General features: G+C 37.2%; 2 protein-coding genes across 5 annotated transcripts in view; one reads left to right on the forward strand and one right to left on the reverse strand.

Moving 5' to 3' along the window:
- The window catches only part of MIMS1 (mitochondrial inner membrane structural 1), a 58,453-nt gene extending 48,042 nt beyond the window's left edge, over nucleotides 1–10,411 (reverse strand). The window contains exons 1-3 of one of the 4 annotated variants that reach the window (XM_090285869.1): nucleotides 10,161–10,411; nucleotides 9,516–9,570; nucleotides 7,015–7,261 (exon numbers count right to left, since the gene is read on the reverse strand). The gene's annotated coding sequence lies outside the window, so the exon portion shown is untranslated. The remainder of the gene's footprint in view (nucleotides 1–7,014; nucleotides 7,262–9,515; nucleotides 9,571–10,160) is intronic. The other 3 variants (XM_090285870.1, XM_090285868.1, XM_090285867.1) reach the window with 3 other exon arrangements.
- Nucleotides 10,412–10,504: 93 nt separating this feature from the next.
- The window catches only part of RNMT (RNA guanine-7 methyltransferase), a 28,716-nt gene continuing 16,547 nt past the window's right edge, over nucleotides 10,505–22,673 (forward strand). Inside the window, exons 1-4 of the mRNA XM_090285008.1 lie at nucleotides 10,505–10,569; nucleotides 14,431–14,888; nucleotides 16,708–16,843; nucleotides 19,249–19,374. Coding sequence (XP_090141134.1) covers nucleotides 14,469–14,888; nucleotides 16,708–16,843; nucleotides 19,249–19,374 — 682 coding nt within the window. The 5' untranslated portion in view covers nucleotides 10,505–10,569; nucleotides 14,431–14,468. The remainder of the gene's footprint in view (nucleotides 10,570–14,430; nucleotides 14,889–16,707; nucleotides 16,844–19,248; nucleotides 19,375–22,673) is intronic.

Here is a 22,673-nt window from a genome sequence, read left to right on the forward strand (position 1 = left end):
CAACAAGAAAAATAAAGTACCTAGGAATAAACTTAACCAAAGAGATAAAAGACCTGTACTCGGAAAAGTATGTAACACTGAAGAAAGAAATTAAGGAAGATACAAATAAATGGAAGCATATACAATGTTCTTGGATTGGAAGAATCCACATCGTTAAAATGTCCATACTACCCAAAGCAATTTACAGATTCAATGCTATCCCTATTAAAATACCAATGACATATTGCACAGACCTAGAATAAATACTTCAGAAATTTATAAGGAAACAATAAAAGACCCCAAATAGTCAAAGCAATCTTGGAACAGAAAAACACAGCGGGAGGAATCACGATACCAGACATTAAACTATACTACAAAGCCACTGTAATCAAAACAGTCTTGTACTAGCACAAGAACAGATACATAGATCAATGGAAAAGAATAGAGAGCCCAGAAATAAACCCAGGACTATATGGTCAACTAATATTTGACAAAGGTGGAAGGAACATAAAATAAAGTGAAACGAGCCTCTTCAACAAATGGTGCTGGGAGAACTGGACAGGGATGTGCAAAAAAATGAAACTACATGACCAACTTACACCACACACGAAAATAAACTCAAGATGGATTAAAGGGTTAAATGTAAGCCATGACACCATAAAAGTCCTAGAGGAAAACATAGGCAGGAAAATTTCAAATATCCCTTATAGCAATATTTTCACCAATACATCTCCTAAGGCAAGGGAAATAAAGGAAAAAAATCAACAAATGGGACTACATGAAACTAAAGAGTTTCTGCTCAGCAAAAGAAAGCATTAGCAAGGTGAAAAGGAAACCAACCATAAGAGAAAACATATTTGCCAATGATACCTCAGACAAGGGATTTATCTCCAAATATATAAAGAACTTACACATCTCAACACCAAGAAGACAGACATCCCAATTAAAAAATGGGCAAAAGACCTGAACACTTCTCCACGGAGGATACACAGAAGGTCCATAGACACATGAAAGAATGCTCAACATCACTAACAATTAGAGAAATGCAAATAAAAACCACAATGAGATACCACTTTACACCTGTCAGAATGGCCATCATCAACAAATCAACAAACGACAAGTGCTGGCAAGGATGTGGAGAATCGGGAACCCTACTGCACTATTGGTGGGAATGCAGACTGGTGCAGCCACTATGGAAAACAGTATGGAATTACCTCAAAAAACTAAAAATGGAACTGGCTTTTGAATCAGCGATTCCACTGCTAGGATTATACCCCAAAAATCCTGAAACCCCAACTCAAAAGAACTTATGCACCCCTATGTTCACAGCAGCACTGTTTACAATAGCCTATTGCTAGAAGCAGCGTAAGTGCCCATCTGTAGATGAGTGGATTAAAAAACTGTGGTACATTTACACAATGGAATACCATGCGGCAGAAAGAAAGAAGGAACTCCTGCCATTTGTGACAACATGGATGGAACTAGAGAGAATTATGCTTAGTGAAATAAGCCAAGCAAAGAAAGAAAAATATCATATGATATCACCTAATACAGGAAACTAAAGAACAATACAAACAAAAGAACTAAATAGGACAAAGAGCAGACTAGCAGTCAATAGGGGGGAGGGGGGAGAGAGAGAAGGGGGATAAGTAAAGGAAGGGTTTAGTCAAAGAACATGTATAAATGACTCACGGACATGGACAACAGGGGGGTATGTGACTGTGGGAGAAGGGGTGGGCTGGGTGGGCGGGAGCAATGGGGGAAAAATGGGACAGCTGTAATTGAAAAACAATAAAAAAAAATAAAGAAAAACTTTTGCTCTATGAAAGATAGTATTAAGAGAATGAAAAGATAAACCGCATACTGGGAGAAAATATTTGCAAAACGCATTAGTTAAGACATTTATATCTAAAATATACAGAGAACTCCTTAAACTAAATAAGAAAACAACCCAATTACAAATTAACTAATTACATTAGTTAAGACATTTATATCTAAAATATACAGAGAACTCCTTAAACTAAATAAGAAAACAACCCAATTACAAAATGGGCTAAAGATCTGAAGAGATACCTCACAAATGAAGACGGCACATCTTTTACAGGTGGCAAATATCATTTGGAAAAAATGCTCAAATCATCCCACATCTGTTAGAATGGCTATTATCAAAAAAGAGCCCTGGCTGCTGTGGCTCAGTGGCCTGAGCGTTGGCCTGTGAGCCAGGTGTCACTGGTTCAATTCCCAGTCAGGGCACATGACTAGGTTGCACGTCAGGTCCCCAGTCGGGGGTGCAAGTGAGAGGCAACCAGCACAGTGATGTTTCTCTCACTCTCTTTCTCCTTTCCCCTCTCTCTAAAAATAAACAAACAAACAAATAAATAAATAATTTTTAAGAAAAAGACGACATAACAAGTATTGGTGAGGACACGGAAAAAATGACACCCTTGTGCACTGTTGGTGGAAATGTAAACTGGTGCAGCCAATATGGAAAATAGTATACAGGTTCCTCAAAATATTAACTATATATGGTGTTTGTGTGTACGTATTCCATTGTGTGTATATACATACACACAATGGAATATTATTCAGCCATAAAAATAAGAAAATCCTGCCACTTGCAACAACATGGATCGACCTGGATGGCATTATGTTAAGTAAAATAAGTCAGACAGAAAAAGACAAATACTGTATGATCTCACTTATATGTGGGATCTTAAAATAAAAACACACACTACAACACCCAGACTCTTAGAGAACAGAGTGGTGGTTACCAGAGGTGGGGTAGGGGGTAAAATGGTATGAAAGGTACAAACTTCCAGTTATAAAGTATTGTGTATTTGAAAGTTGCTAAGAGATCAAATCTTAAAAGTTCTCATCATGATATGAAAAATGCAACTATATGTGGTAATGGATGCTAACGAGACTTGGGCCAAACATTTCACAATGTATACAAATATCAAATTGTTATGTTGTATAACTGAAACTTATTTAATGTTATATGTTAATTATATCTCAATTTTTAAAAAAGATGCTCAAACATCTTATGTCACTAGGGAGCTACAAATAAAAACAAGGAGATACCATTACACACCTTTTAAAATAACTAATATCCAAACACTGGCAACACCAAATGCTGGGGAGGATATGGAGCAACAGGAACTCTCATTCACTGCTAGTGGAAATGCAAAATAGATAGTGACTTTGGAAGACAGTTAAGCAGTTTCTTAGGAAGCTAAACATGGGCTTACCATGCTATCATTCAGTACCACTCCTAAGTACTTACCCAAATAAGTTGAAAAGTATGTCCACAGAAAAACATGCACGCAAATGTTTATCACAGCTTTATTCATAATTACCAAAAACTGGAAGCAACCAAGAAGTTCCAGCGACTATGTGAACAGATAAACTTAAGTACCTCCATAGAACAGAAAATTATTTAGTACTAAAAAGAAATGAGCTATCAAGCTATGAAAAGATATGAAGGGATCTTAAATGCATGGTGCTAAGTGAAAAAAATCAGTCCGAAAAGGCTGTATGATTCCAACTATATGACATGTTGGAAAAGACAAAACTATAGACACAGTAAAAAGATCACTGGCTTCCAGGGACTCCAAAATGGGGAAGGGAGGAGATAAACAGGTGGAGCAAAGGGCACTTTTAGGGTAGTGAAACTATTCTGTATGATACTGTAATGGTGGATAAAGATCATATGTCATACATTTGTCAAAACCCATAGAACTATACAATACAAAGAGTGAATTCTAATGTATCAACATTGGCTGATCAATTTTAACAAATGTACCACACGAATGCAAGATGTTAATAATAGAGGAAACTAGAAGGGGAGGAATAATATGGTGATTCTATGTACTTTTTCTTTAATTGTTTAAAAGGTACATTGGGGCCTTGCCAAATACAACTGATACTTAGTATGAGCAAGGGATGAATGTAGAATTCGAACATAATAGAAGGGATAACCGAAGAAAAGAATTGCCTCTAATTATACAAACTCTCTCAATTATCATAAACAGAAGAAAGATTTTCTTCTTTTAACAGATTAATATTCTAATTTATTCATCTCAATCACTTCAATCATACCTTGACTGATACTTCAAATCAAATTTAGTTTGCTGTTTAGAAAAAGCATGTAAGGTTATTTGCAGTACTTCCTGGGTGTTATGCAGTAGATGGATTCCATCAAATCTCTGTTATCTAAGCCATCTCCTTCAAACTACTCTGCTTTTGAGCTTTCTCATTATAGAATTGAGGCATATAAATAAGCTATGGTAATGATGGAGCCACGGTTAAATTCTTAATCTATATAAAAGGTTAAGTTATGCCCTCTAGTGCATCCCCAAGGAATTTAATTCATTCATTGATTTTTCATTAATTTCCAGAGCAGCCTTAAATGTAAAATGTATCACTTGTAAAGAAAATCAGTTTTTCCAAAATTACTACATAAATATATCAACTTACACAAAATGTTTATATCTTTACCTCCTTTCAGAGATTCTAAGTTATCTAAGTAAGCCATGGTGATCCATAACAGTAACACTGACACGGAATCCACATGGTTCCACTTCCACCTTTTCAGCTATGGCAGGTATTATTCTGTTGCAATGGGAAGAATTACAGTCGCCTCTCAGAAAGATATGAGTTCTAATCCCTCAGGCATTACTTTACTTAGCTTTTTTCCTCATCCTCAAAGTGGGGTTAATTAATTATATTTTTATAATATGGTATTTATGATGAGTAAATGAGATAAAGTATGTTAAGTATCTAGCACATAGTATGCTATATCAATAGTTAGTTCTAATTTCCCTTCTTCATCTTCTCTCTTATTGACCTGGTCAAACCAAGCTCATATTCTTGTTTCATCTAAACATTTGCCATCTTTCCATTTGGATGACCCATACAGAATCCCAGCTTCTTTAGCAATTCACTGCACTGGTCATGTCTTTGACCTTGAAATCATTCCACAACTCAAATCCTGAAACTACACTTATCTCATTCTGTATCCTTTTCTACTTCCAGCCTCCGCTTCCTTTTTCTAGTTCCAGGGGCCGCCTTCTCTATACACCTCCCCCCTTTTTTCCTTCAAATTTAACAGCCCCTCCTACTTTTACTCTGAAGTCTTTATCCAGCCTAGATTCTACAGTGCATAACTTGAATTAACTACTTATTCTGTAATACCAGCCCATAAAATCTAATCCTGAGCCACTTCAACCATTTGTTCACATCTCCATAGCTAACAAAAACCACACAAGTGTATCGCCTTTATCTTACAAAGGCTCTGAATGCTGCATGACAACCCACAATGGCCCCTGATCAGCTCCCCTCCACTCCCATTCCTCAGAATGGCCATTCCATACCTTTCCCGATCTCCCAAAGTCACTTATATTATACTTTTAGCTGACAATAAAATAGAAAATATAGATCAGATCATGTCTCTCTTCTGTTTAAACTCTCCGATTTCTCTTAAGAGTAAGAGCATAAGTCCTTAGAATTGCCCCCAATGCCTTTCATGATCTCCTCCCTTTCCCCTTCTGAATGTATCCTCTACAGTCTTCTTGCTCACTCTGCTCTAGCCACATAAGCCCTCTTGCAGCTCTTCCATCATGCTCAAGTTTCCTGCTTTAAGAATTATGTACTAGCTGTTTCCTCTGCTTGGAAGTCCTTCCAAGTTTGCATGGCTAACCCACCTGCTTCATACAAGTGGCACCAGTTCTGTGAAGCCTACTTTGATCACTGTATTTAAAATTGGAACACTGCTCCCAATCCTCCCCACCTTTCCAGTCGTGACAACCCTTTCTTATCTTGATCTATTTGTTTCTTTTCAAAGCACTTATCTCCTAACAACCTTTATAATTTACTTATTTATTGTATTTACTAGTTATGGTCCCATAAAGAGAGTTGATTTTTTGTTTTGTTTTATTTTCCTGTTTTGTTCATTGCTGCATCCCCGGTGCCTAAAACAAAGGCTGGCTGGCTGGCACATAGGAGACATTCAATATTTATTTAATAAATAAATAATTAATAAAGCTAACTTCCTCTTCCCTTTAAAAATGAACCGAAGTTATGAGAGGTGAGTTTTCTCAACTTTAACCTTCTCCCTTCCAGAGTTACCTGCATCCACACCCAGGCAAGAATCCATTAACTCCTTCTTCAGAAAATAAACTGTCCCCACATTCAAAAGCCAGTATTCCACTTATATTTTAAGCTAACTTCTTCCTGTCTTTTGTAAGACTCTGCTCAACCGCATTTTCCTTCTATTTCTTTACTGCTATTCCCTTCCTTGTACTTCAGCTGCCCTCTCCTCTGGATTCAGCATATTGATATGCCAAAAAGAAATTAGGTCCCTCTGTAATATTTGCCCAATTTCCTATTATCCTCACTGTATTCTAGGATCCTCAGTTCAGTGGCAGCAGCTCCCACTGTAATTTCTGATGGAGAAGAGCAATATTAAAGCCCTTCACATAGATGCTGGAGCTCCCCTCACAAATTTACTTCTCAAAATCATGATGAAAGGGATGTTCTCTGGACCCTCCCAAGGTGGGTGCACAGGTATTACAAGATAAATCCACTCTACCACTCCACTCTCCCTAAGCTTTTGGATCCTTTCCTCTACAGTACACCAAGGAAGGTCAGGTATTTTAACTTCTTTTAGCATGGGGCACCTTTTGGTCCATGTTTCAACCCAATTGTCAAGAGCCCTTTCTAACCCCTCAAGCTGTAACAGTGAATCAAGCATCTCTGTTTAGCGGTCCTATATCAATAAATTTGGCCTGATCCAACTTTATGTTCTTCCCACAATTATTTCACACTTTTAATATCCATTCCCATACATATTCCTCAGATTTCAGTGTAATTTTTCTTTAAATCTGTTTATTAAGACTGAAGCACACCTTCATGGGTAACACTTTGTAGTTGACCCTTGGGGACCTACTGGGATTTGAGTCTAGTTATAGATCTAGAAGCAAGGAAGAGTAGTAGGAATAGTTCTTGAGAATTAGCAATATCTTTCAAAACAATTACCTCAGGAAAGGCCATTACAGGTTCTTCAGGCAAAGCAGGGTTAACTTCTTCAAACAGGTGGCAAAAAAGACTGATCAAAATTTAGGGGCTCATTACCCCATTCCAAATTTGAGGACCTCATTCCTTCCTGATTAATGCCCTCATTTTAACAGCAGACACCCTGTTAGATTGGGAATTCATTTTGCACTGTAATTCAGCCACTCTGTAGGATGAGACTGGGTTTGATTTTCAGCAAGCTCAGCTGCAGCTACAGGAGAGAAGAGTCTCTTTAAGGCACAGAAACTTTCAGGTCAATTATGCACAGCTTAAGCTGGGAATTTGAAGACAAGCTCATCCTTTTCTTTTCCCACTTTTTCTGGCACAGTTAGGAGCAGCCAGTCTCAATAGACTTGTTAATTTGACACACCAAAAAAAAAAAAAAAAAAAAAAAAAGTTTTAAGTCATCAAATTACCTGATCATCCAGAACCCTGTCTTTTGTAAGTATTTAATCAGGAGTATCCAAAGGTAATATTTTGTGGGTCTCCATTGGCACTTCACATCCTAGAATATGAGTGCCCTCTTTACCACTAAAAATAGCCATTGGTACCTTAGAGATTTCTCAACCAAATCTTACTTTTAACTATAGAAAAAACCTTTTAAACAAGAATATCCTATGTGCTTCAAAAAAAAAAAAATAGCATTTTAGTAAGGGCACTTTGTGAGTGGACTGAAGGGGTAGTCCTTCCTCCAAGACTTTTTGGAGAAAGATTCCTTCCACAAACCACCTCTCTTTTCTACCTCCAAAACATCATTTGTAGGAAGCTATACCATTGTATCTACATTTTAAAAAGTGTTTATGTTTCAAAAATAGGATCTTCAACTCTACACCAGAAATCACACTTTAAAATAGCAAGTCATTTATAGAACTAAAGACTTAAAAGAGGGATGGTATCTATTGAATCTGTTGCTTGCCTTTAACCTGACCAGAAACTATAAATTGCTACTTCATTTTCTTTTACTGACAAAGCATAATCCAGGAGAAATCCAAACCAGGTGCTGTGACTGGATGCATATGGTCCAAATAATCAAAATAGCACATAAAAAAACTTATAAATGGGTTGAAATAATTCATCTGTCCTTTTTTAAAAAAATTGATTTTTAAAAACCTTTATTGGCAATTCATTTATTCAATAAGCACTGCTATGTCCCAGGCACTGTTTAAGGCACCTGGGTTAAATCCCTGAACAACAAAATGATGATCCTGTCTTGGTGGATCTCATATTCTAGCAAGATATCCTTATCCAACTATTTTTCTCTGAACATAATAACCCAAGCATTAAGAAGTATCAAAACATTTTCTGAAAATCTACTATGTGTCAGCCAACTTCTAGTCCCAAGTTTGGCCTTCTAGCAGGCACTATTTTATTATGGAGCTAGACCACCTGGGTCCAAATCCTAGTTACACTAATTCCCAGATGTACGATCTTGGCCAAGTTCTTTAACCTTCATCTGTAATGCCAATGCAAAAATAATCGTAACAACTATCCCACTGGATTATGTAAGAATTAAATGAGTTCAAATGTGCAGAGCACTTAATCTGGCACACAGAAGGTACTAAAATATTATTTTAATTCAATTTCCAGAAAACCAGATATTACACATGTAATAATGGGAAAAAATAGCACCAACGGCAATTTTTAAACCATTTTTATCTGGTCTATTTTCTCCCTCCATTATTACTACTTTCAAGAGTTCTATTCTCAACTAAATAGACATGATTTCCAGTTAAGTTTTATAAAAAACTACAAAATGCGAACTCTATCTCACATACATCAATTCATGATGGAATTTGTGTAAACACATAGTAAGAGGCTTTTAAACTAATAGAAAATTTCTTTAAAAAATCAAAATTAGACTCATTTTTCCTAAAGTTACAACTGCAATTATCTTAAGAAACTTTAGCATCAGAATCAGCAAATAGGACTATTAATTGCCTATTTCTAATGCCTGGATGTGTAAATTGTAAGTTCAGCCTCTGTGACCCATATATTTGCAGACAATACATACGAACTGAAGTTAATTCTCAACCTAGCGCATTGAATATTTAAAAAAATAAATAAGCGCAGTTATCTAAAATTGATGGCTCATTCTCATTTGTTAAAATAGGCCTCATTCATTCTTGGTTCAAAGTTTATAAGGGGTTAACAGCCTCAGAAGATTAATGTCCACAATTTAGAAGTGACTGCACTGTAAAGAAAGTACATGCTGCAAACGCTGCCTTCCTCAAAGCGAAGTCTACTCATAATATAACTGCCCCTACTAATAAAACACATTTTCACAGCTGCTTTTAATAGGACCAATTTTGGAAAAGAGTAACTCAAGATGAACTGTAAATCATATCACATTTTTACACCCTTGAGGTGGGGAGGTGCTGAGGCACAACAAATTTAATAAGTACACACATCAATTATCCTAGTCCACAGGTACGATTTTGATCCCAATCTCAGTTCAAAGCCCTCACCTATGGAGCTTTCCAGTTTCAGTACAGGAGGTGCCTTTGGCTCTCCAGTGGAAATCTGGAGAGATGGACAAAGAAAGTGTTATCTCCCCAGCCATCCCATATCAAAATCCAGACAACAAAGAATACTACACTGAGGCTTTTCTCAAGGATAGGTTTGGGCTGTCCTTTTCTACAGAATTTGACAGCCTAGGAAGGCCGCACGGGAGGGAGGCGTGGCACGGCCTCCCAAATACCGCCATGGGGTATCATCTGCCAGTCCCTAAGGAGAAGTAAGACTTTGCTCGTTCTTAAAACAATTTCGAAAACGGGGGCACCCACGTCCCTCCTCAGCAGGCTTCCGAGGAAGGGAAGAGCAGGGCGTTAAGGGTTACAGATCAGAAAGCTGGGGGTGGGGAGGGGAAGTTCCAAAGTCAGGATTAGTGCGGGCACTGGCCCGAGAAACGAGAGGGGATGGCCTCTTTCGGCCGCCGGCGGTGCTGGGCCAGGAAAGTGCGGATGACCCCTGCCCTTGAGGCGGATCTCTACTACAGCCGAGGAGCCGTGCGCGCCGGGTTCGCGCCCCGGGTCTGGCCCCCAACGCGCACAAGGCTGAAGGTGCCCTCTCTACCCCTCCCGCTGCCCTTAAAGGTCTCGGGCCCAGGCTACCTCTTAGGACGGTGAGGCCGCCGCCGCCGCGCCCCGCCGCAGAGACCGGACGTCAACTCCTCAGATGCCACGGCAGTGTCACTCAACAGAGTGATCTGCCCGAACGCGGGTCAGGGTCCTGGAACCCACGCGGCTCAAGTGGACGCTAGCAGCCCAATACCCCAGCTCTGCCAGCCGCGCCCACTGGCAACGTGCTCCCGACTGCCCGTGCCGCCGGGCGGGTCTCTCAGCAGCTCGCCGCTGCGCGCAGCACCACGGGACTCGTAGTTTCGGCGCGAAGGTCGCGCGACGCTCCACTCTCATCCGGGAGCGCTGTCACCTGACCCGCGCGCTCCCCGGAAACGGCGTAACAACACACGCGTGGCGCCGTCCGCTGCTTCCGCAAACAGAACCGAGGGTGGCTGTATTGGTGAGTATTGGCTGGAACGCCGGCCTTTCCTTTCTTTGTGTTCGGGTTCTCCGCCGCCATCCAGGCGGAAGGGGCACTCCTGCTCCTAACACGAGCTCGCTTTGTGTCAGCCTTGTGCCTTCAGTATCCTTCGCGAGGGGTTTATGGTGCCCTCAGGGCGGAACGAAATGACCAGTACGGGTGGGAGTCAGCGTATGCTATTGCTCCTCCAGACGCAGTGAGTCCGGGTCCGGAAAAGCTCGAAGCGCTTATTAGGCCGCACATCGGGCCCGCTGTTAGAAGGCAGCTTAGGGAGAGTGTGTTAGACGTGAAGAAGCGGCTGTGTGTCTTGAGCGGCGTATCAGAAACCTGAGCCGGAGGTGTAGTTAAGAGCTAGGCGGCGTCAACGACTGAAAAGGGTAAACTTGGCTGCAAAACTCTCTCTCGTCTTGTCGCGTCTTCTTGGGCCCTGGAGTTGACCCGCTCTAACCCGTAACGGAGACCTTATCAATTGAGCTTAAGCCCAGCGGTCCTGGCGCTCTGCTCGGTTGTTCTCTGAGAAACTGAGATGAATGAGGCGGCTTGCCGCAGAGGTTACTGGAAAGCCAGGTGGAAATGCCTATTTGGTTATTTATTGCATATCCAACTAGATGTCAGTTCACTCTTCCGGAAGCTCCTTCTTCCAGGATTCTGAAGGGCAGTTCTCCTGAGTTTGGAATTTATTCATTATTCCACTTTGAGTTTCAAACATTCTTTACCACTTCTGTTGTCTTTTGGAATTCTTTGTCATTTATTCTGACGGAATTGATTTTTTTTTTTTTTTATGACACTTCGTCTGTGGAAGTAGAGTTGCCTACATACGCAAAATTCACATCTATTACCACTGCTAATTTCAGGCGTTAATTACAGCTAACGATAAGTCACATTGTTTTATTTCTATTTTAAACCCATTTCTGCTCCTTGTTAGGAAATAAATGGCAGAGAAGAAGATAAGGATTTGACAATTTGGAGGCCAGTTTTACTAGGTAATCATTTTAAGTGGTCATTCTGCAAATTTCTTTTTTGGGTGATTTTTTTCCCCCTCTGTGTCAGCTCCTCATATTTTTGAATGTTTTACTATTTTGTTACTGCAGACCTTGGGTATTGAAGTTCATATCCCTTGAAACTTTCCCCAGTTTATAATGACTTGTTTTTACCCATTCCCTCAAGCAACTTAATTTCTTATTCTTTTAAAAAAGTTTTTTATTTTGATATGCTTTATTGATTATGCTGTTACAGTTGTCCCAATTTCTTTTCCCTTTGTTCCCCTCCACCTAGTGACCCCCCTCCCTCCAGTTGTCACCCCCCCCTTAGTCCATGCCCATTGGTTATGCATATAGTTCTCCCTGTCTACTCCACTCCCTCCTACTATGCTTCTTAATTCCTGTACCATCTCCCTCCCTTTCTTCCCTTTGCCCTCCCTGCTGACCTCCCACCATAATGTTCCCCATACCTATAGTTCTTTTCCTACTCTCGTTGCCTACTTCGTTTGCCTTTGTTTTGGTTCCCTAGCTTCTGTTGTTGGTTGTTGTGATACAGTTTTCATTTTAATGTTCATAGTTTTGATCCTCTTTCTCCTAAAGTCCCTTTAACATCTCATATAACAGTGATTTGGATCTGACGAACTCCTTCTGTTTTACTTTGTCCTGTCTTTGCCCTTCTATTCTGAATGACAGCTTTGCTGCATAGAGTAATCATGGTTGTAGGTTTTTGCTTTTCATTACTTTGAATATTTCTTGCCAGTCTCTTCTTGCCTGCAGAGTTTCTTTTGAGAAATCAGCTGACAGTCTTATTGGGACCCTTTTGTACGTAATTCTCTTCCTCTCTCTTGCTGCTTTTAAGATTCTCTCTTTTTCCTTAATTTTTGACATTTTGATTATAATGTCTCTTGGTGTGATTCCACCCCTCGAACCTGTCTGGGTACATATTTCTTCTTTATGTCTTTGTTTGTTGGACTTCCATGCAGTTTTATTTTCTGGAACTTCTGGTTGTTTTTAGTTTTGAGGTATTTGTATTCCTTCTTAGTTGTGGTGGGAGGTGCAGCATGTCTGTCTATGCCTCCATCTTGGCCAGAAGTCTAATACCTTCTATATCCTTTTAATGCTGGTGTAGTTCTCAGTAAGTTCCTTATAGTTCCCTTAGAGTTTGTTGTAGTTTTCTCTGAGTTTTTTGAATTTATTGAGCTTCCTGATTACCATTAGTTTGAATTCCATGTACTAGTTGTATTCCTCCTTAGTTGTGGAGGGAGACTGAGCGTGCCAATCTAGGCCTCCATCTTGGCCGGAAGTCTCCTGTGTCTTATTCTTAATTTTTTTATTTTTTTTTAAACTAAATAATTGTTATATTTCTTTAATTAAATGCTGTTTTTTAAAAAAAATAATGTATTTGTTGTTTTTGTTTATTTATTTTTAGAGAGAGGGGAAAGGAGAAAGGGAGAGAAACGTCACTGTGTGTTTGCCTCTCACCTGCACCCCCAGCTGGGGACCTGACGTGCAACTGAATCATGTGCCCTGACTGGGAATTGAACCAGGGACACTTAGCTCACAGGCTGGCTCTCAATCCACTGAGCCACAGCAGCCAGGGCTTCTTTATTTTTTGTTAGTACTCCCACATTAGTGTATTCAGAAATTTTTTTACTCAAAAGACTACCTCCTCCCCTTCATAACTTTCGGATTCTGAATTTACTGAAAGTCACTGATTTTTAGACTTCTTTCCCTTTTCTGTTTGTTTTGGATAATACAGCCTCACATTTTAATAATGGTGTATAAAGCTGTAAGCTTCTTGAACATTAATTCACACAGTGTCTCATCAAGCTCCCCTGTAGTGAGAGTTCAGTAAATTCGTTGAGCGACAATAAATAGACCATAGTAACAATTCCTTTCCAATAGGTACTTCACTTACTTCCCTCCCAGTCCCATTAGTCTTAGGAACATTTGAAAGAGATTGTTTTATGGTCTTGAAACTTCTTGTTCAAAGCCACTCTCTTTACATTCTACCTAATTCTAATACCTATTATGAGATAGGGATTTCAGAAGTCTGCTGTAAGTTCCCACACTTTTCTTGTTCTTGATGCCCTTAGAGCCTCTGTTGTTGTTTTTCAGTGTCTCTAGGCCAAAAGAAATACCTAACAGTACCACTCATAAGTAGTTTAGTCCAAAGAACCTAAGTATTTATTTTCTAACAACTTTATTTAAAAAATACACAAACTTAAAAAAATTTGTGTTTAATTCTTAGTTGACCACGAGTCTTTATTAATGGAATTTGTACATCTATTGGGTGTTGTGCAGCTTCTGTAGCCTTGATATAAGATTTAACATCACCAATTTCATTTCCTCTTTAACTGATTTTCATCAGTGTCACAAAAATCTCAGTTTCACAAAGTTATGAAGCCATTGAAAGGGATGTGGTGCAATCTGCTGAGCTGAAGGTGTGTGCTCTACTTGAAGCTGTATCTGGGTATCTTCCAGATATCAGATATCACTATGCTTCCCTTTCAAATTTAGAATATCCTGCTGTGCCTTTATGAGTTTGTTATAGTGCCCAAGACAAAATTTGGGAACCAAAACTATAGATTAAGGATCAGAATAGAAAAGGAACTTGTATGCCCCTACTTCATTTGTCATTTTTAATGCTAATAGTGACTTTTATGGATAAGATTATCGAAGTTTTGGGGATTATAATTAGTACTCACACACTAGCATATTCACAAAGTCATATTAATATATATTAACATTTATGAAAAAATTTTAAAACTCCTAGTTTATCACTGAACTGAAATGGTTAGTTTCTGGTTAAAATTGTTTTAAGGTATTTATAAGTAATATCAGATTTCTGCCATTTCAGTGTTCATGAAATTTTACCATCTGTTCAAGTAATCAAAAATGGAAAAATCTGCAAAAGCAAAGGAATGTGGAAAGATCTTTCTTGAAGATGCAAAAGTATCAATAGACTCGGAAACAGAGTCTTCATTCAGTATTAATGAAAGCACAACCTCTTCTGATACTGGGCTTTTTGAGAAGCCTCCTACCTCTGTGCAAGTAGACACACCAAAAAAGAGAAAAATGGAGTTTGCAGATGGTCTTGTAGAAGAGAGTTCCAGTTGTGTAGAAGACACTCCATCCAAGGAAAGGAAACTTGTTGCTGAAATTGTCCGAGAGGAAAAAGGTTCTGGTGATGATGAAGGCATTTCAAGGAAAAGAAGACTGGAAACTGATGATTTTCCAAAAGATGAACCTTCTCCTGGAGATAGCACTCAGAAAAAGAGAAAAATAGAACTTGAGGATGTTCCTGAAAAACAAAGCGTATGTTCAGTGTATTTTCTTTTATTCATAATAGAACATGTGTCAAATTGAAATGTGTAGCAGCTGTGAAGAAAGACTGGTTTTTATATAATCTTAATAATTTCAGAATGTTCTCTTTTATTGTGTTAAGATAGAGTATGCTTTTTACTCTTGTACTTTGTTTTTATTTAGTTGAAGCTTCTGCTAATGAGATAACTTTTTTAAAATAATTTATTTATTTATTTATTTATTTTTAGAGAGAGGGGAAAGGAGAAAGAGAGAGAGAGAAACATCACTGTGTGGTTGCCTCTCACGCGCCCCCAACTGGGGACCTGACGTGCAACCTAGTCATGTGCCCTGACTGGGAATCGAACCAGCAACACTTGGCTCGCAGGCCATCGCTCAATCCACGAGATGATTTTTATGTTATCAGAATTATTTGCCTAGAAATTTGAAAGTTAGTTTTTATAGTTTGCTTTTTCTTGGCATTTTAAAAAGGACAAGAGAGCCCTGGGTGGTGTGTCTCAGTGGATTGAATGCTGTTAACCAAAGGATCGCTGGTTTGATTCCTAGTGAGGGCACATACATGTCTGTGTTCCGGGCCCAGTCCCCAGTCGGGGGGCATGGGAGAGGCAACCACACATTGATGATTCTCTCCCTCTCTTTCTCCTTCCTTTCCCCTTTCTCTGAAAATAAATAAATGAAATCTTAGAAAAAATAAATAAAAATTAAAAAGCCAAGAGTATGGGGTCTAGATGATTTACCTTTCTTCATTTTTTATTAGGTGTATATCTCTTTTTTTTGTATCAGAAGTAGTTGAGATTATCACTTAAAATGATAAATTTCAAAATCATACACAGCTTTACATTCCTCTCCTAATGTAATTCCTTTATATTGTTGCAACTTCTTATTTAGGTAGTTACAAACAATTTTAGCTAAGTGGATGCAAAAGCCTAACAGCAGGGATACTATAGAGCAGGGAGTAACAAGTCATTTTCTTCTGGGAATATCATATTATGAAGAAATCTGAGGCAGAGTGTGGATTTGGAGGGAAAGAGAGCTCAATAAATGAATAAAATTCTGCCATCAGCCATGAAGAGGAAAGTGACAGGCCAAGCATTTGTCATTAGTGCCCTGGAGTATGAATACCTGTAACAAAGAAGAGCTTGTATTATAAACATAGTTTTCAAACTTTTACTAGCAGCAGAACCCTTTTCTCAAGTGAAAATTCTTAAACCTGATGTGTAAAATAGGTAAAAGATGAACTACTTTGATTGAATAGGAAAGTATGGGGATCTGAAACCCTTTACCTGTCACGGGATTTTTGCAGAATGCTTAGGGCCTAAAGTAGGGAGCACAGATTGAAAATGTTGAGTTAGATTAATAACAAATAATAGTAGGAATCACTGACACTGAACACAGCCTATTGAGTTCTAAGCCCTTTGTGTGTATGATCTCATTTAACAGTCACAACTATTTTATAAATAAAAATTATTTCTATTTTATTTTCTTGTAGGAACCTCATCCACTGACTGGCATTTATTGAACTGAGTAAATCAGAACTCTGGAAGACTACTTGTTTTATTAACACATTAACAAAAATTATATAGATGAAAGATCAAGATGAAAATTTTAAAAGTAGAGATATTTTTAAAAATAAGGAATGGGGGAAATAAGTCTTATATCTGATTATAATTAGTGGGATTTCTGTGGTTAAAGCTATGGTTTAATGGAATTTATCAACTTTGTAGTATTTTATCCTTACATACGTCAGATTCTCTTGTAGGTTTACTTTTGCCTTGTTCTAATCCTTAATTTTGTTTCATTCTCTTATTTTCAGAACTTAGAAGAAGGACACAGCTCAACAGTGGCTGCTCACTACAATGAACTTAAGGAAGTTGGTTTGGAGAAGCGTAGCCAAAGTCGTATTTTTTACCTAAGAAACTTTAATAATTGGATGAAAAGCGTCCTCATTGGTATGATTGTTTTTGATTTATACTTTGGAATTATTGTATGTCAGTTTCTGTCTCATTTTTCCTCACTGAATGGTTAATTATACACCAAGTTGCTAGATCTTTTAATTCCTGTTTATTTAATTATCAAATCTTGGCTTTGTAAAATGGGAGTCAAAACTAAAACTAGGCCTTTGAAATAAATTCTTTTATATTTGTTTTTGGTCAACTAGATAAGCTATTAATGAGTCTTTAAAGGATATTAAGTTCAAAAGTTAATAAGGCTTTCTAAAGGTAGTGTGTTTTTATGTACAGAGTTAATGCTACTAATTAATTATTCTATTTTACTCTAATAATTTTAGAGCAATAACATTGTTGGGTTAAATATTAAGGTTCCATTAAGTCAAGGAAATTGGCAGTATCATGGTTTGGTTTTTTTTAAGCCTTTAGTGAGTTGGTAAAGATCATATATTTGTTGATTATCCATTAAACTTATTTTTCTTGTATGTGTTTGAGAAGAAAATAAAGTTTACATTGAGGATTAATGAAGATATTCAACTTTTTTGAACCAGCATTTTTTCTCTGAAAACTCACCTTTGATATTAAAATGGAAGTCAGTGGAAGAAATATGATTCAGGATGTGTTTATTGCTTTGTATATCTAATACATCTAACTATTACATGAGTTTAGAATTTTTAAAAGCCAGTGTATTTTGAAGTTCTTTAAGTAAGGTTTTTTTGGTTTTGTTTTATAAAGCCAGTCTCAGGAAAAATGAAAATGCTTCCTTGATTGTACAGGAAAGAAAGTGCTAATTATAGATACTTTCTTCTAGGTTTAATTATATCTACTAGCTTGAAGATAAATTAGACTTTCTGAGAAGTATTAAGAGTGGAAACTGGCTCATTTTTCAAACACATTTCAATATTTTCTATCATTTTTTAAAATATTCATGATTTATTACAAAAATATGACTTATTGACTTTGCCAGTTGTCAGCTAGGGTAATTGAGTGAATGTTTAATACTATGTTATTTGTAGCCTATACTTTTAAGATAATATTTGGACCTTTGTCCTAATTTCTTTTACTTGCTTTTCTATGCAAATCATTTAATGATGCAGATAACTTCTTATTGGGCTTTTTTTAATGATGTGTAATTTATTTGTATATTTATTCATGAGAATACTTAAGTCAGACTAGCAAAAATTTATCTCAGCATATTCATGGCATTTTCCTTCAGCTGTTCCAGCAACTCCCTCAATGGATGCTTTGCCAACTGTGTCTGTCTTTCAGATCCTAATACAATCTTGTAGTCTATGCCAAGCTCCCAATGGCTTCTTTCTTACTCCTCTCAATATCTTTCTTGTTGGTGCTTATAGCTTAGTAAATAGTTGAGTACTATTCATGAATATGGTGATGATATTGTTGAATAATGTTTCATGATGATTTTCCCTCATTAGTCTTACTGTATGGAAATAAAGAGCTTTTATAATTTTTTTTCACTCTTTCAATATTATTTTTATGTTGTTTTCTTAAGATTCATAGCAGAAAGTTAAATATGGAACACCTGCACTTCTGTTGAAATTACTTTTAGAACCTATAGATGGTGAAAGGCAGAAGCATTTATGCAGAATATGCTAGCAATAAAAATAATACACACATGAAATAGAAAGTGTTAAACTCAGAGCGGTAAAGACAGCGTGGATCTAGGATGCGGTAGTGTACAAAGTTTTAGAATTGGTGAATACTTAAGTCATCTAAGAATAATAAGATGCCTGTAACTGATATTTGAAGCATTTGGCTATTGATATATGAGGATCTACTAATATTACTTGTTGGCTATTAATGTGATTTGGTAGATTGGGATGAAAGATTCCATTTTTACTTCAGAGTGTTTAAGAATTCTGGTGATAGTAAAATCCAGAGGTATGTATAATTTTTTGGACTACTGGTATATATTTTTTTGTTCTGTTGTAAGCTTGACATCTTTATGACAATCAAGCACTCTTATTCCATAATTATTTTGATTAACTTAGGTATATAATCTAAAAACTTAGCTTTGGAAAGAAAAAATCTATAAGAAATATGAATGATTAATTTTTCTCATTATCATGAACAATTGTTGAATCTTCTTATTAGAATTTAAAATGTCAGCTATTTAATGTTGAATCAGGTTCTGAAAGTAACCTTCAAAAACCTGCCTTAACTTTCTATAATACAAGATATGTGCAATTCATCTTTAATGCTAGAAGATCAAATTACTCAACTCTTAGTCATATCCTGATATGTTTACCAAAGGTTATTAATTACATAAGTAAAAGTATAATAATTAGTATTACATATCAGGAAGAAGTTAATAGGTTATTAGGGGTAACAGTTTATACTTTAGTAAAAATGGAGATCTTTTATTATGACTTATTTCTCTGTTTTAGGGGAATTTTTAGAAAAGTTGCGACAAAAAAAAAAACGTGACATTACTGTTTTGGACCTGGGATGTGGTAAAGGTGGAGATTTGCTCAAGTGGAAAAAAGGAAGAATTAACAAACTAGTGTGTACTGGTAAGATAAATAATGATGTTGAAAAGAATAATTTGTGTTCAGTCAGGGAAATTGAAAATAAGATGAATCTCATTATCAAAATGATACTAAAATATTTTATGCTATCTGGGGGCAATGCATTAGATGGGTGTTTTTAAAATGAGATATGAGACTTTACTGATGGTATAATAGTATGGATTAGCCTAGAATAACTTGTCCCTCCTAAAAGGAAGGAAGCAATCAAAGATGATTGGAGTTATATCTAAAGTACAAACTTGAAAATATAGGACCATTCCATTATCAGAAAGAATAGTGATTACAATGGACTGAAACTCATCAAATAAGTGAAAAAAAAAAATCTTACTGTTCACCTTTAGAGGTTGCTACAAAACTCATTATTCTGAAATTTGTAAGTTAAATGGGGAGGCATGGATTGAGTATTTATCTTCCCTACCCTGTATGAACCTTATTTCAAGGTAACTAAAAGGTTGAAAAAGGAAATTCCTCTCATTGAAAAATCATAATGAGTAAGTGCAGGAGAAATGATGAAAATCATGATTTTTTTCACCCTGATGAAATAATAGATCTAAGCAGCAATTATAAACAGCTGTTAGGTGAAGCTGAAAGGAACTTAACTGAATGAATCAGGCACCTGAATCCACTGGTCAGTCTTACACTAAAGTGGAACAAGCAGACATCATGTTCTTCCCAGTGTGATGAGGAATAGGAAGTGCACAGTACCACCTATGAAGTATTACCTCAGTTGGCACTTCTCAAATATTTTGGTTTTGATAATAGAAAGTAAAACAATTAAAAAAATTTTTAATCCGTTAAAAAATAAAATTTAGTGAGAAGACTGGCATTCTAAAAATATTTTTGCAAATACTTTTAGAGTCTAGAATAACAGGAGACAACTGGATTTTCACACTTGTTTCTGCATTCAGTATGTTATGATTTGTTATTTTATTTGCTAAGTGGTTGTAAAATGAATATTTTAATAGTTGATAGTTGAGTATATTCATCTTTGGTAGTACATCAAAACTTGGCACATTCTTTAAAGATCCACAGTGTGTAATCTGAAACCATATTGATGAACTTTTCATAATCTGTTACATTTAATTCCATTGGTCTGTCATGCACTTTGAATGGCTCTTTTGCCCCATTAGGTTTTGTAATGTTTAGAAAATAATGTTCACTAAAATAATGCAGATGTTCTCTATGATGACATCAAGAAATCACATTTTTTTAATGTCACTACCAACCACACAAGTAGTGGCAAGATGCCCAGTCCAAGATGGTAGATATAAGTTTTTCAGAATTATAATATTTACTTGAAAGCTCAGATTTTATCATTGATAAAAAATACATTTTCCCTGGCCAATGTGGCTCAATTAGCTGGAGCATTGTCCCATAACCAAAGGGTTGTGGGTTTGATTTCCGGTCAGGGCACGTACCTAGGTTGCAGGTTTGGTCCCTGGTCCTGGTGGATTTAACCCCTGGTCCGGGCACAGAAAGCTACCAATCGATGCTTGTCTCTCACATCGATGTTTCTCTTTCATTCTGTCTCTCATCCTCTCTCTCTAAAAGCAATTTTAAAAAGTGTCCTCAGGTGAGGATAAAAAATTCATTATTTTTCTTGACGTGACAGACTCACTTTGTTTATTTTCAGGGAAATGTCTGCCATATTGCCCATCTGCATAACCAGTCAGTAGTTCCTTCAAGTGAAAACAATTTTGTATGAAAAAAGGGGCCAGTACAGCACACAACACAGTCACATCAGTTCTGTTCGAACTTGTTATATATCAAAAATGTTTTGTTACATTCCATTTATTCACAGAATATTGAAAAGATGTATTCAAGAGCCAAGATTTAATAAAATTAGTTTTTACTATTTAATCAAATATATTCTTAAATGAAACTGGCTTTTTTTAAGTGCTAGTTTTATAGTGGTGAAGAATACATATAAGTATTACCAGTACAACTTGGTGCCACTACCTGGTATAATCATGATAAGGTGCCAGCATTTTACCCACTATTGCTTTTGCTCCATCAGTGCAAATTTCAACACAAGAAAAGGGGCAAGTAACATTACGAAAATATAAATTTGATATTTCCAAAACTGGGCATATAGTGTCAGGTTTTGTAATTCAAATTATAAACTTTTAACTTTGAATAGGTGTTTAAAAATCGTGCTAGGATTTTTCTGTTATAAGTACCGATTCAGAAAGCTTTTAATGTCTTTTTGTTTGTTTGTTTCTTTTTTTTTTCCCATTTTTCTCACTTAACTGCTTCTGAAGTTGAAGAGACAGGCAGATCCAGAGAATAACAACTTTACCAGAGTAGAAACTCAGTGACCGAAACTTTTACAACACCAGTAGCTAACTGATGGTTGCTGGATGCTCAGTGCCGACTAGTTGGAGAGTTAAGAGCTCCAGAGGGTCTGGTTTTGGAGGGTCCCATGCTTGAGTTTTACCACCCAGGAAACCCTAGGAGGTTTTCCTAGTGAAGACAGGAGAAAAATCCCTTCTTGCTCCCAGCAGGAGAGGAAAAATAAGCATTTTGAAATATTCCAGAGTATTTTGTTTTTGTTCTTGTTGTTGTTTTTGGTTTTTTTAAAGTATATTTTATTGATTATGTTGTTACAGTAGTTCCAGCTTTTTTCCCCTTTGTCACCTCTGCCCAGTGCCCCCTTCCCTCCAGCAATCCCATCCCCCTTGGTCCATGTCCATGGGTCATGCATATAAGTTCTTTGGCTTCACCCTTTCCTATATTATTCTTAACATCACCCTGTCTATTTTGTACCAACCGATTATGCTTCTCAGTCCCTGCACCATTTCCCCATTTCTCCCCCTCCCCCCTCCCAGCTGATAACCCTCCAGATGATCCCCATACCTATGATTCTGTTCCTATTCTGGTTTCCTTAGTTGGATTTTTAAATTTTAGATTCAGTTGCTGATAGTTGTGAGTTTGTTGTCATTTTAGTGTTCATAGTTTTGATCTTTTTCTTAAGTAACTAAATCCCTTTGACATTTCATATAATAATGGCTTGGTGAAGATGAACTCCTTTAGCTTCACCTTGTCTGGGAAGGACTTCATCTGCCCTTCCATTCCAAATGATAGCTTTGCTGGATAGAGTAATCTTGGTTGTAGGTTGCTTTTCATCACATTGAATACTACTTCCCAGCCCCTTCCTGCCTGCAAAGTGTCCTCTGAGAAATCAGCTGATAGTCCTATAGGCACCCCCCTGTAGGCAACTCTCCGCCTCTCTCTTGCTGCCCCCAGGACTCTCTATCTTTCACCTTTGGCATCTCAGTCCTGAT

Source organism: Furipterus horrens, unplaced genomic scaffold, assembly GCF_987537825.1.
Source record: "Furipterus horrens unplaced genomic scaffold, mFurHor1.1.pri manual_scaffold_8, whole genome shotgun sequence".
Classification (NCBI taxonomy): domain Eukaryota; kingdom Metazoa; phylum Chordata; class Mammalia; order Chiroptera; family Furipteridae; genus Furipterus; species Furipterus horrens.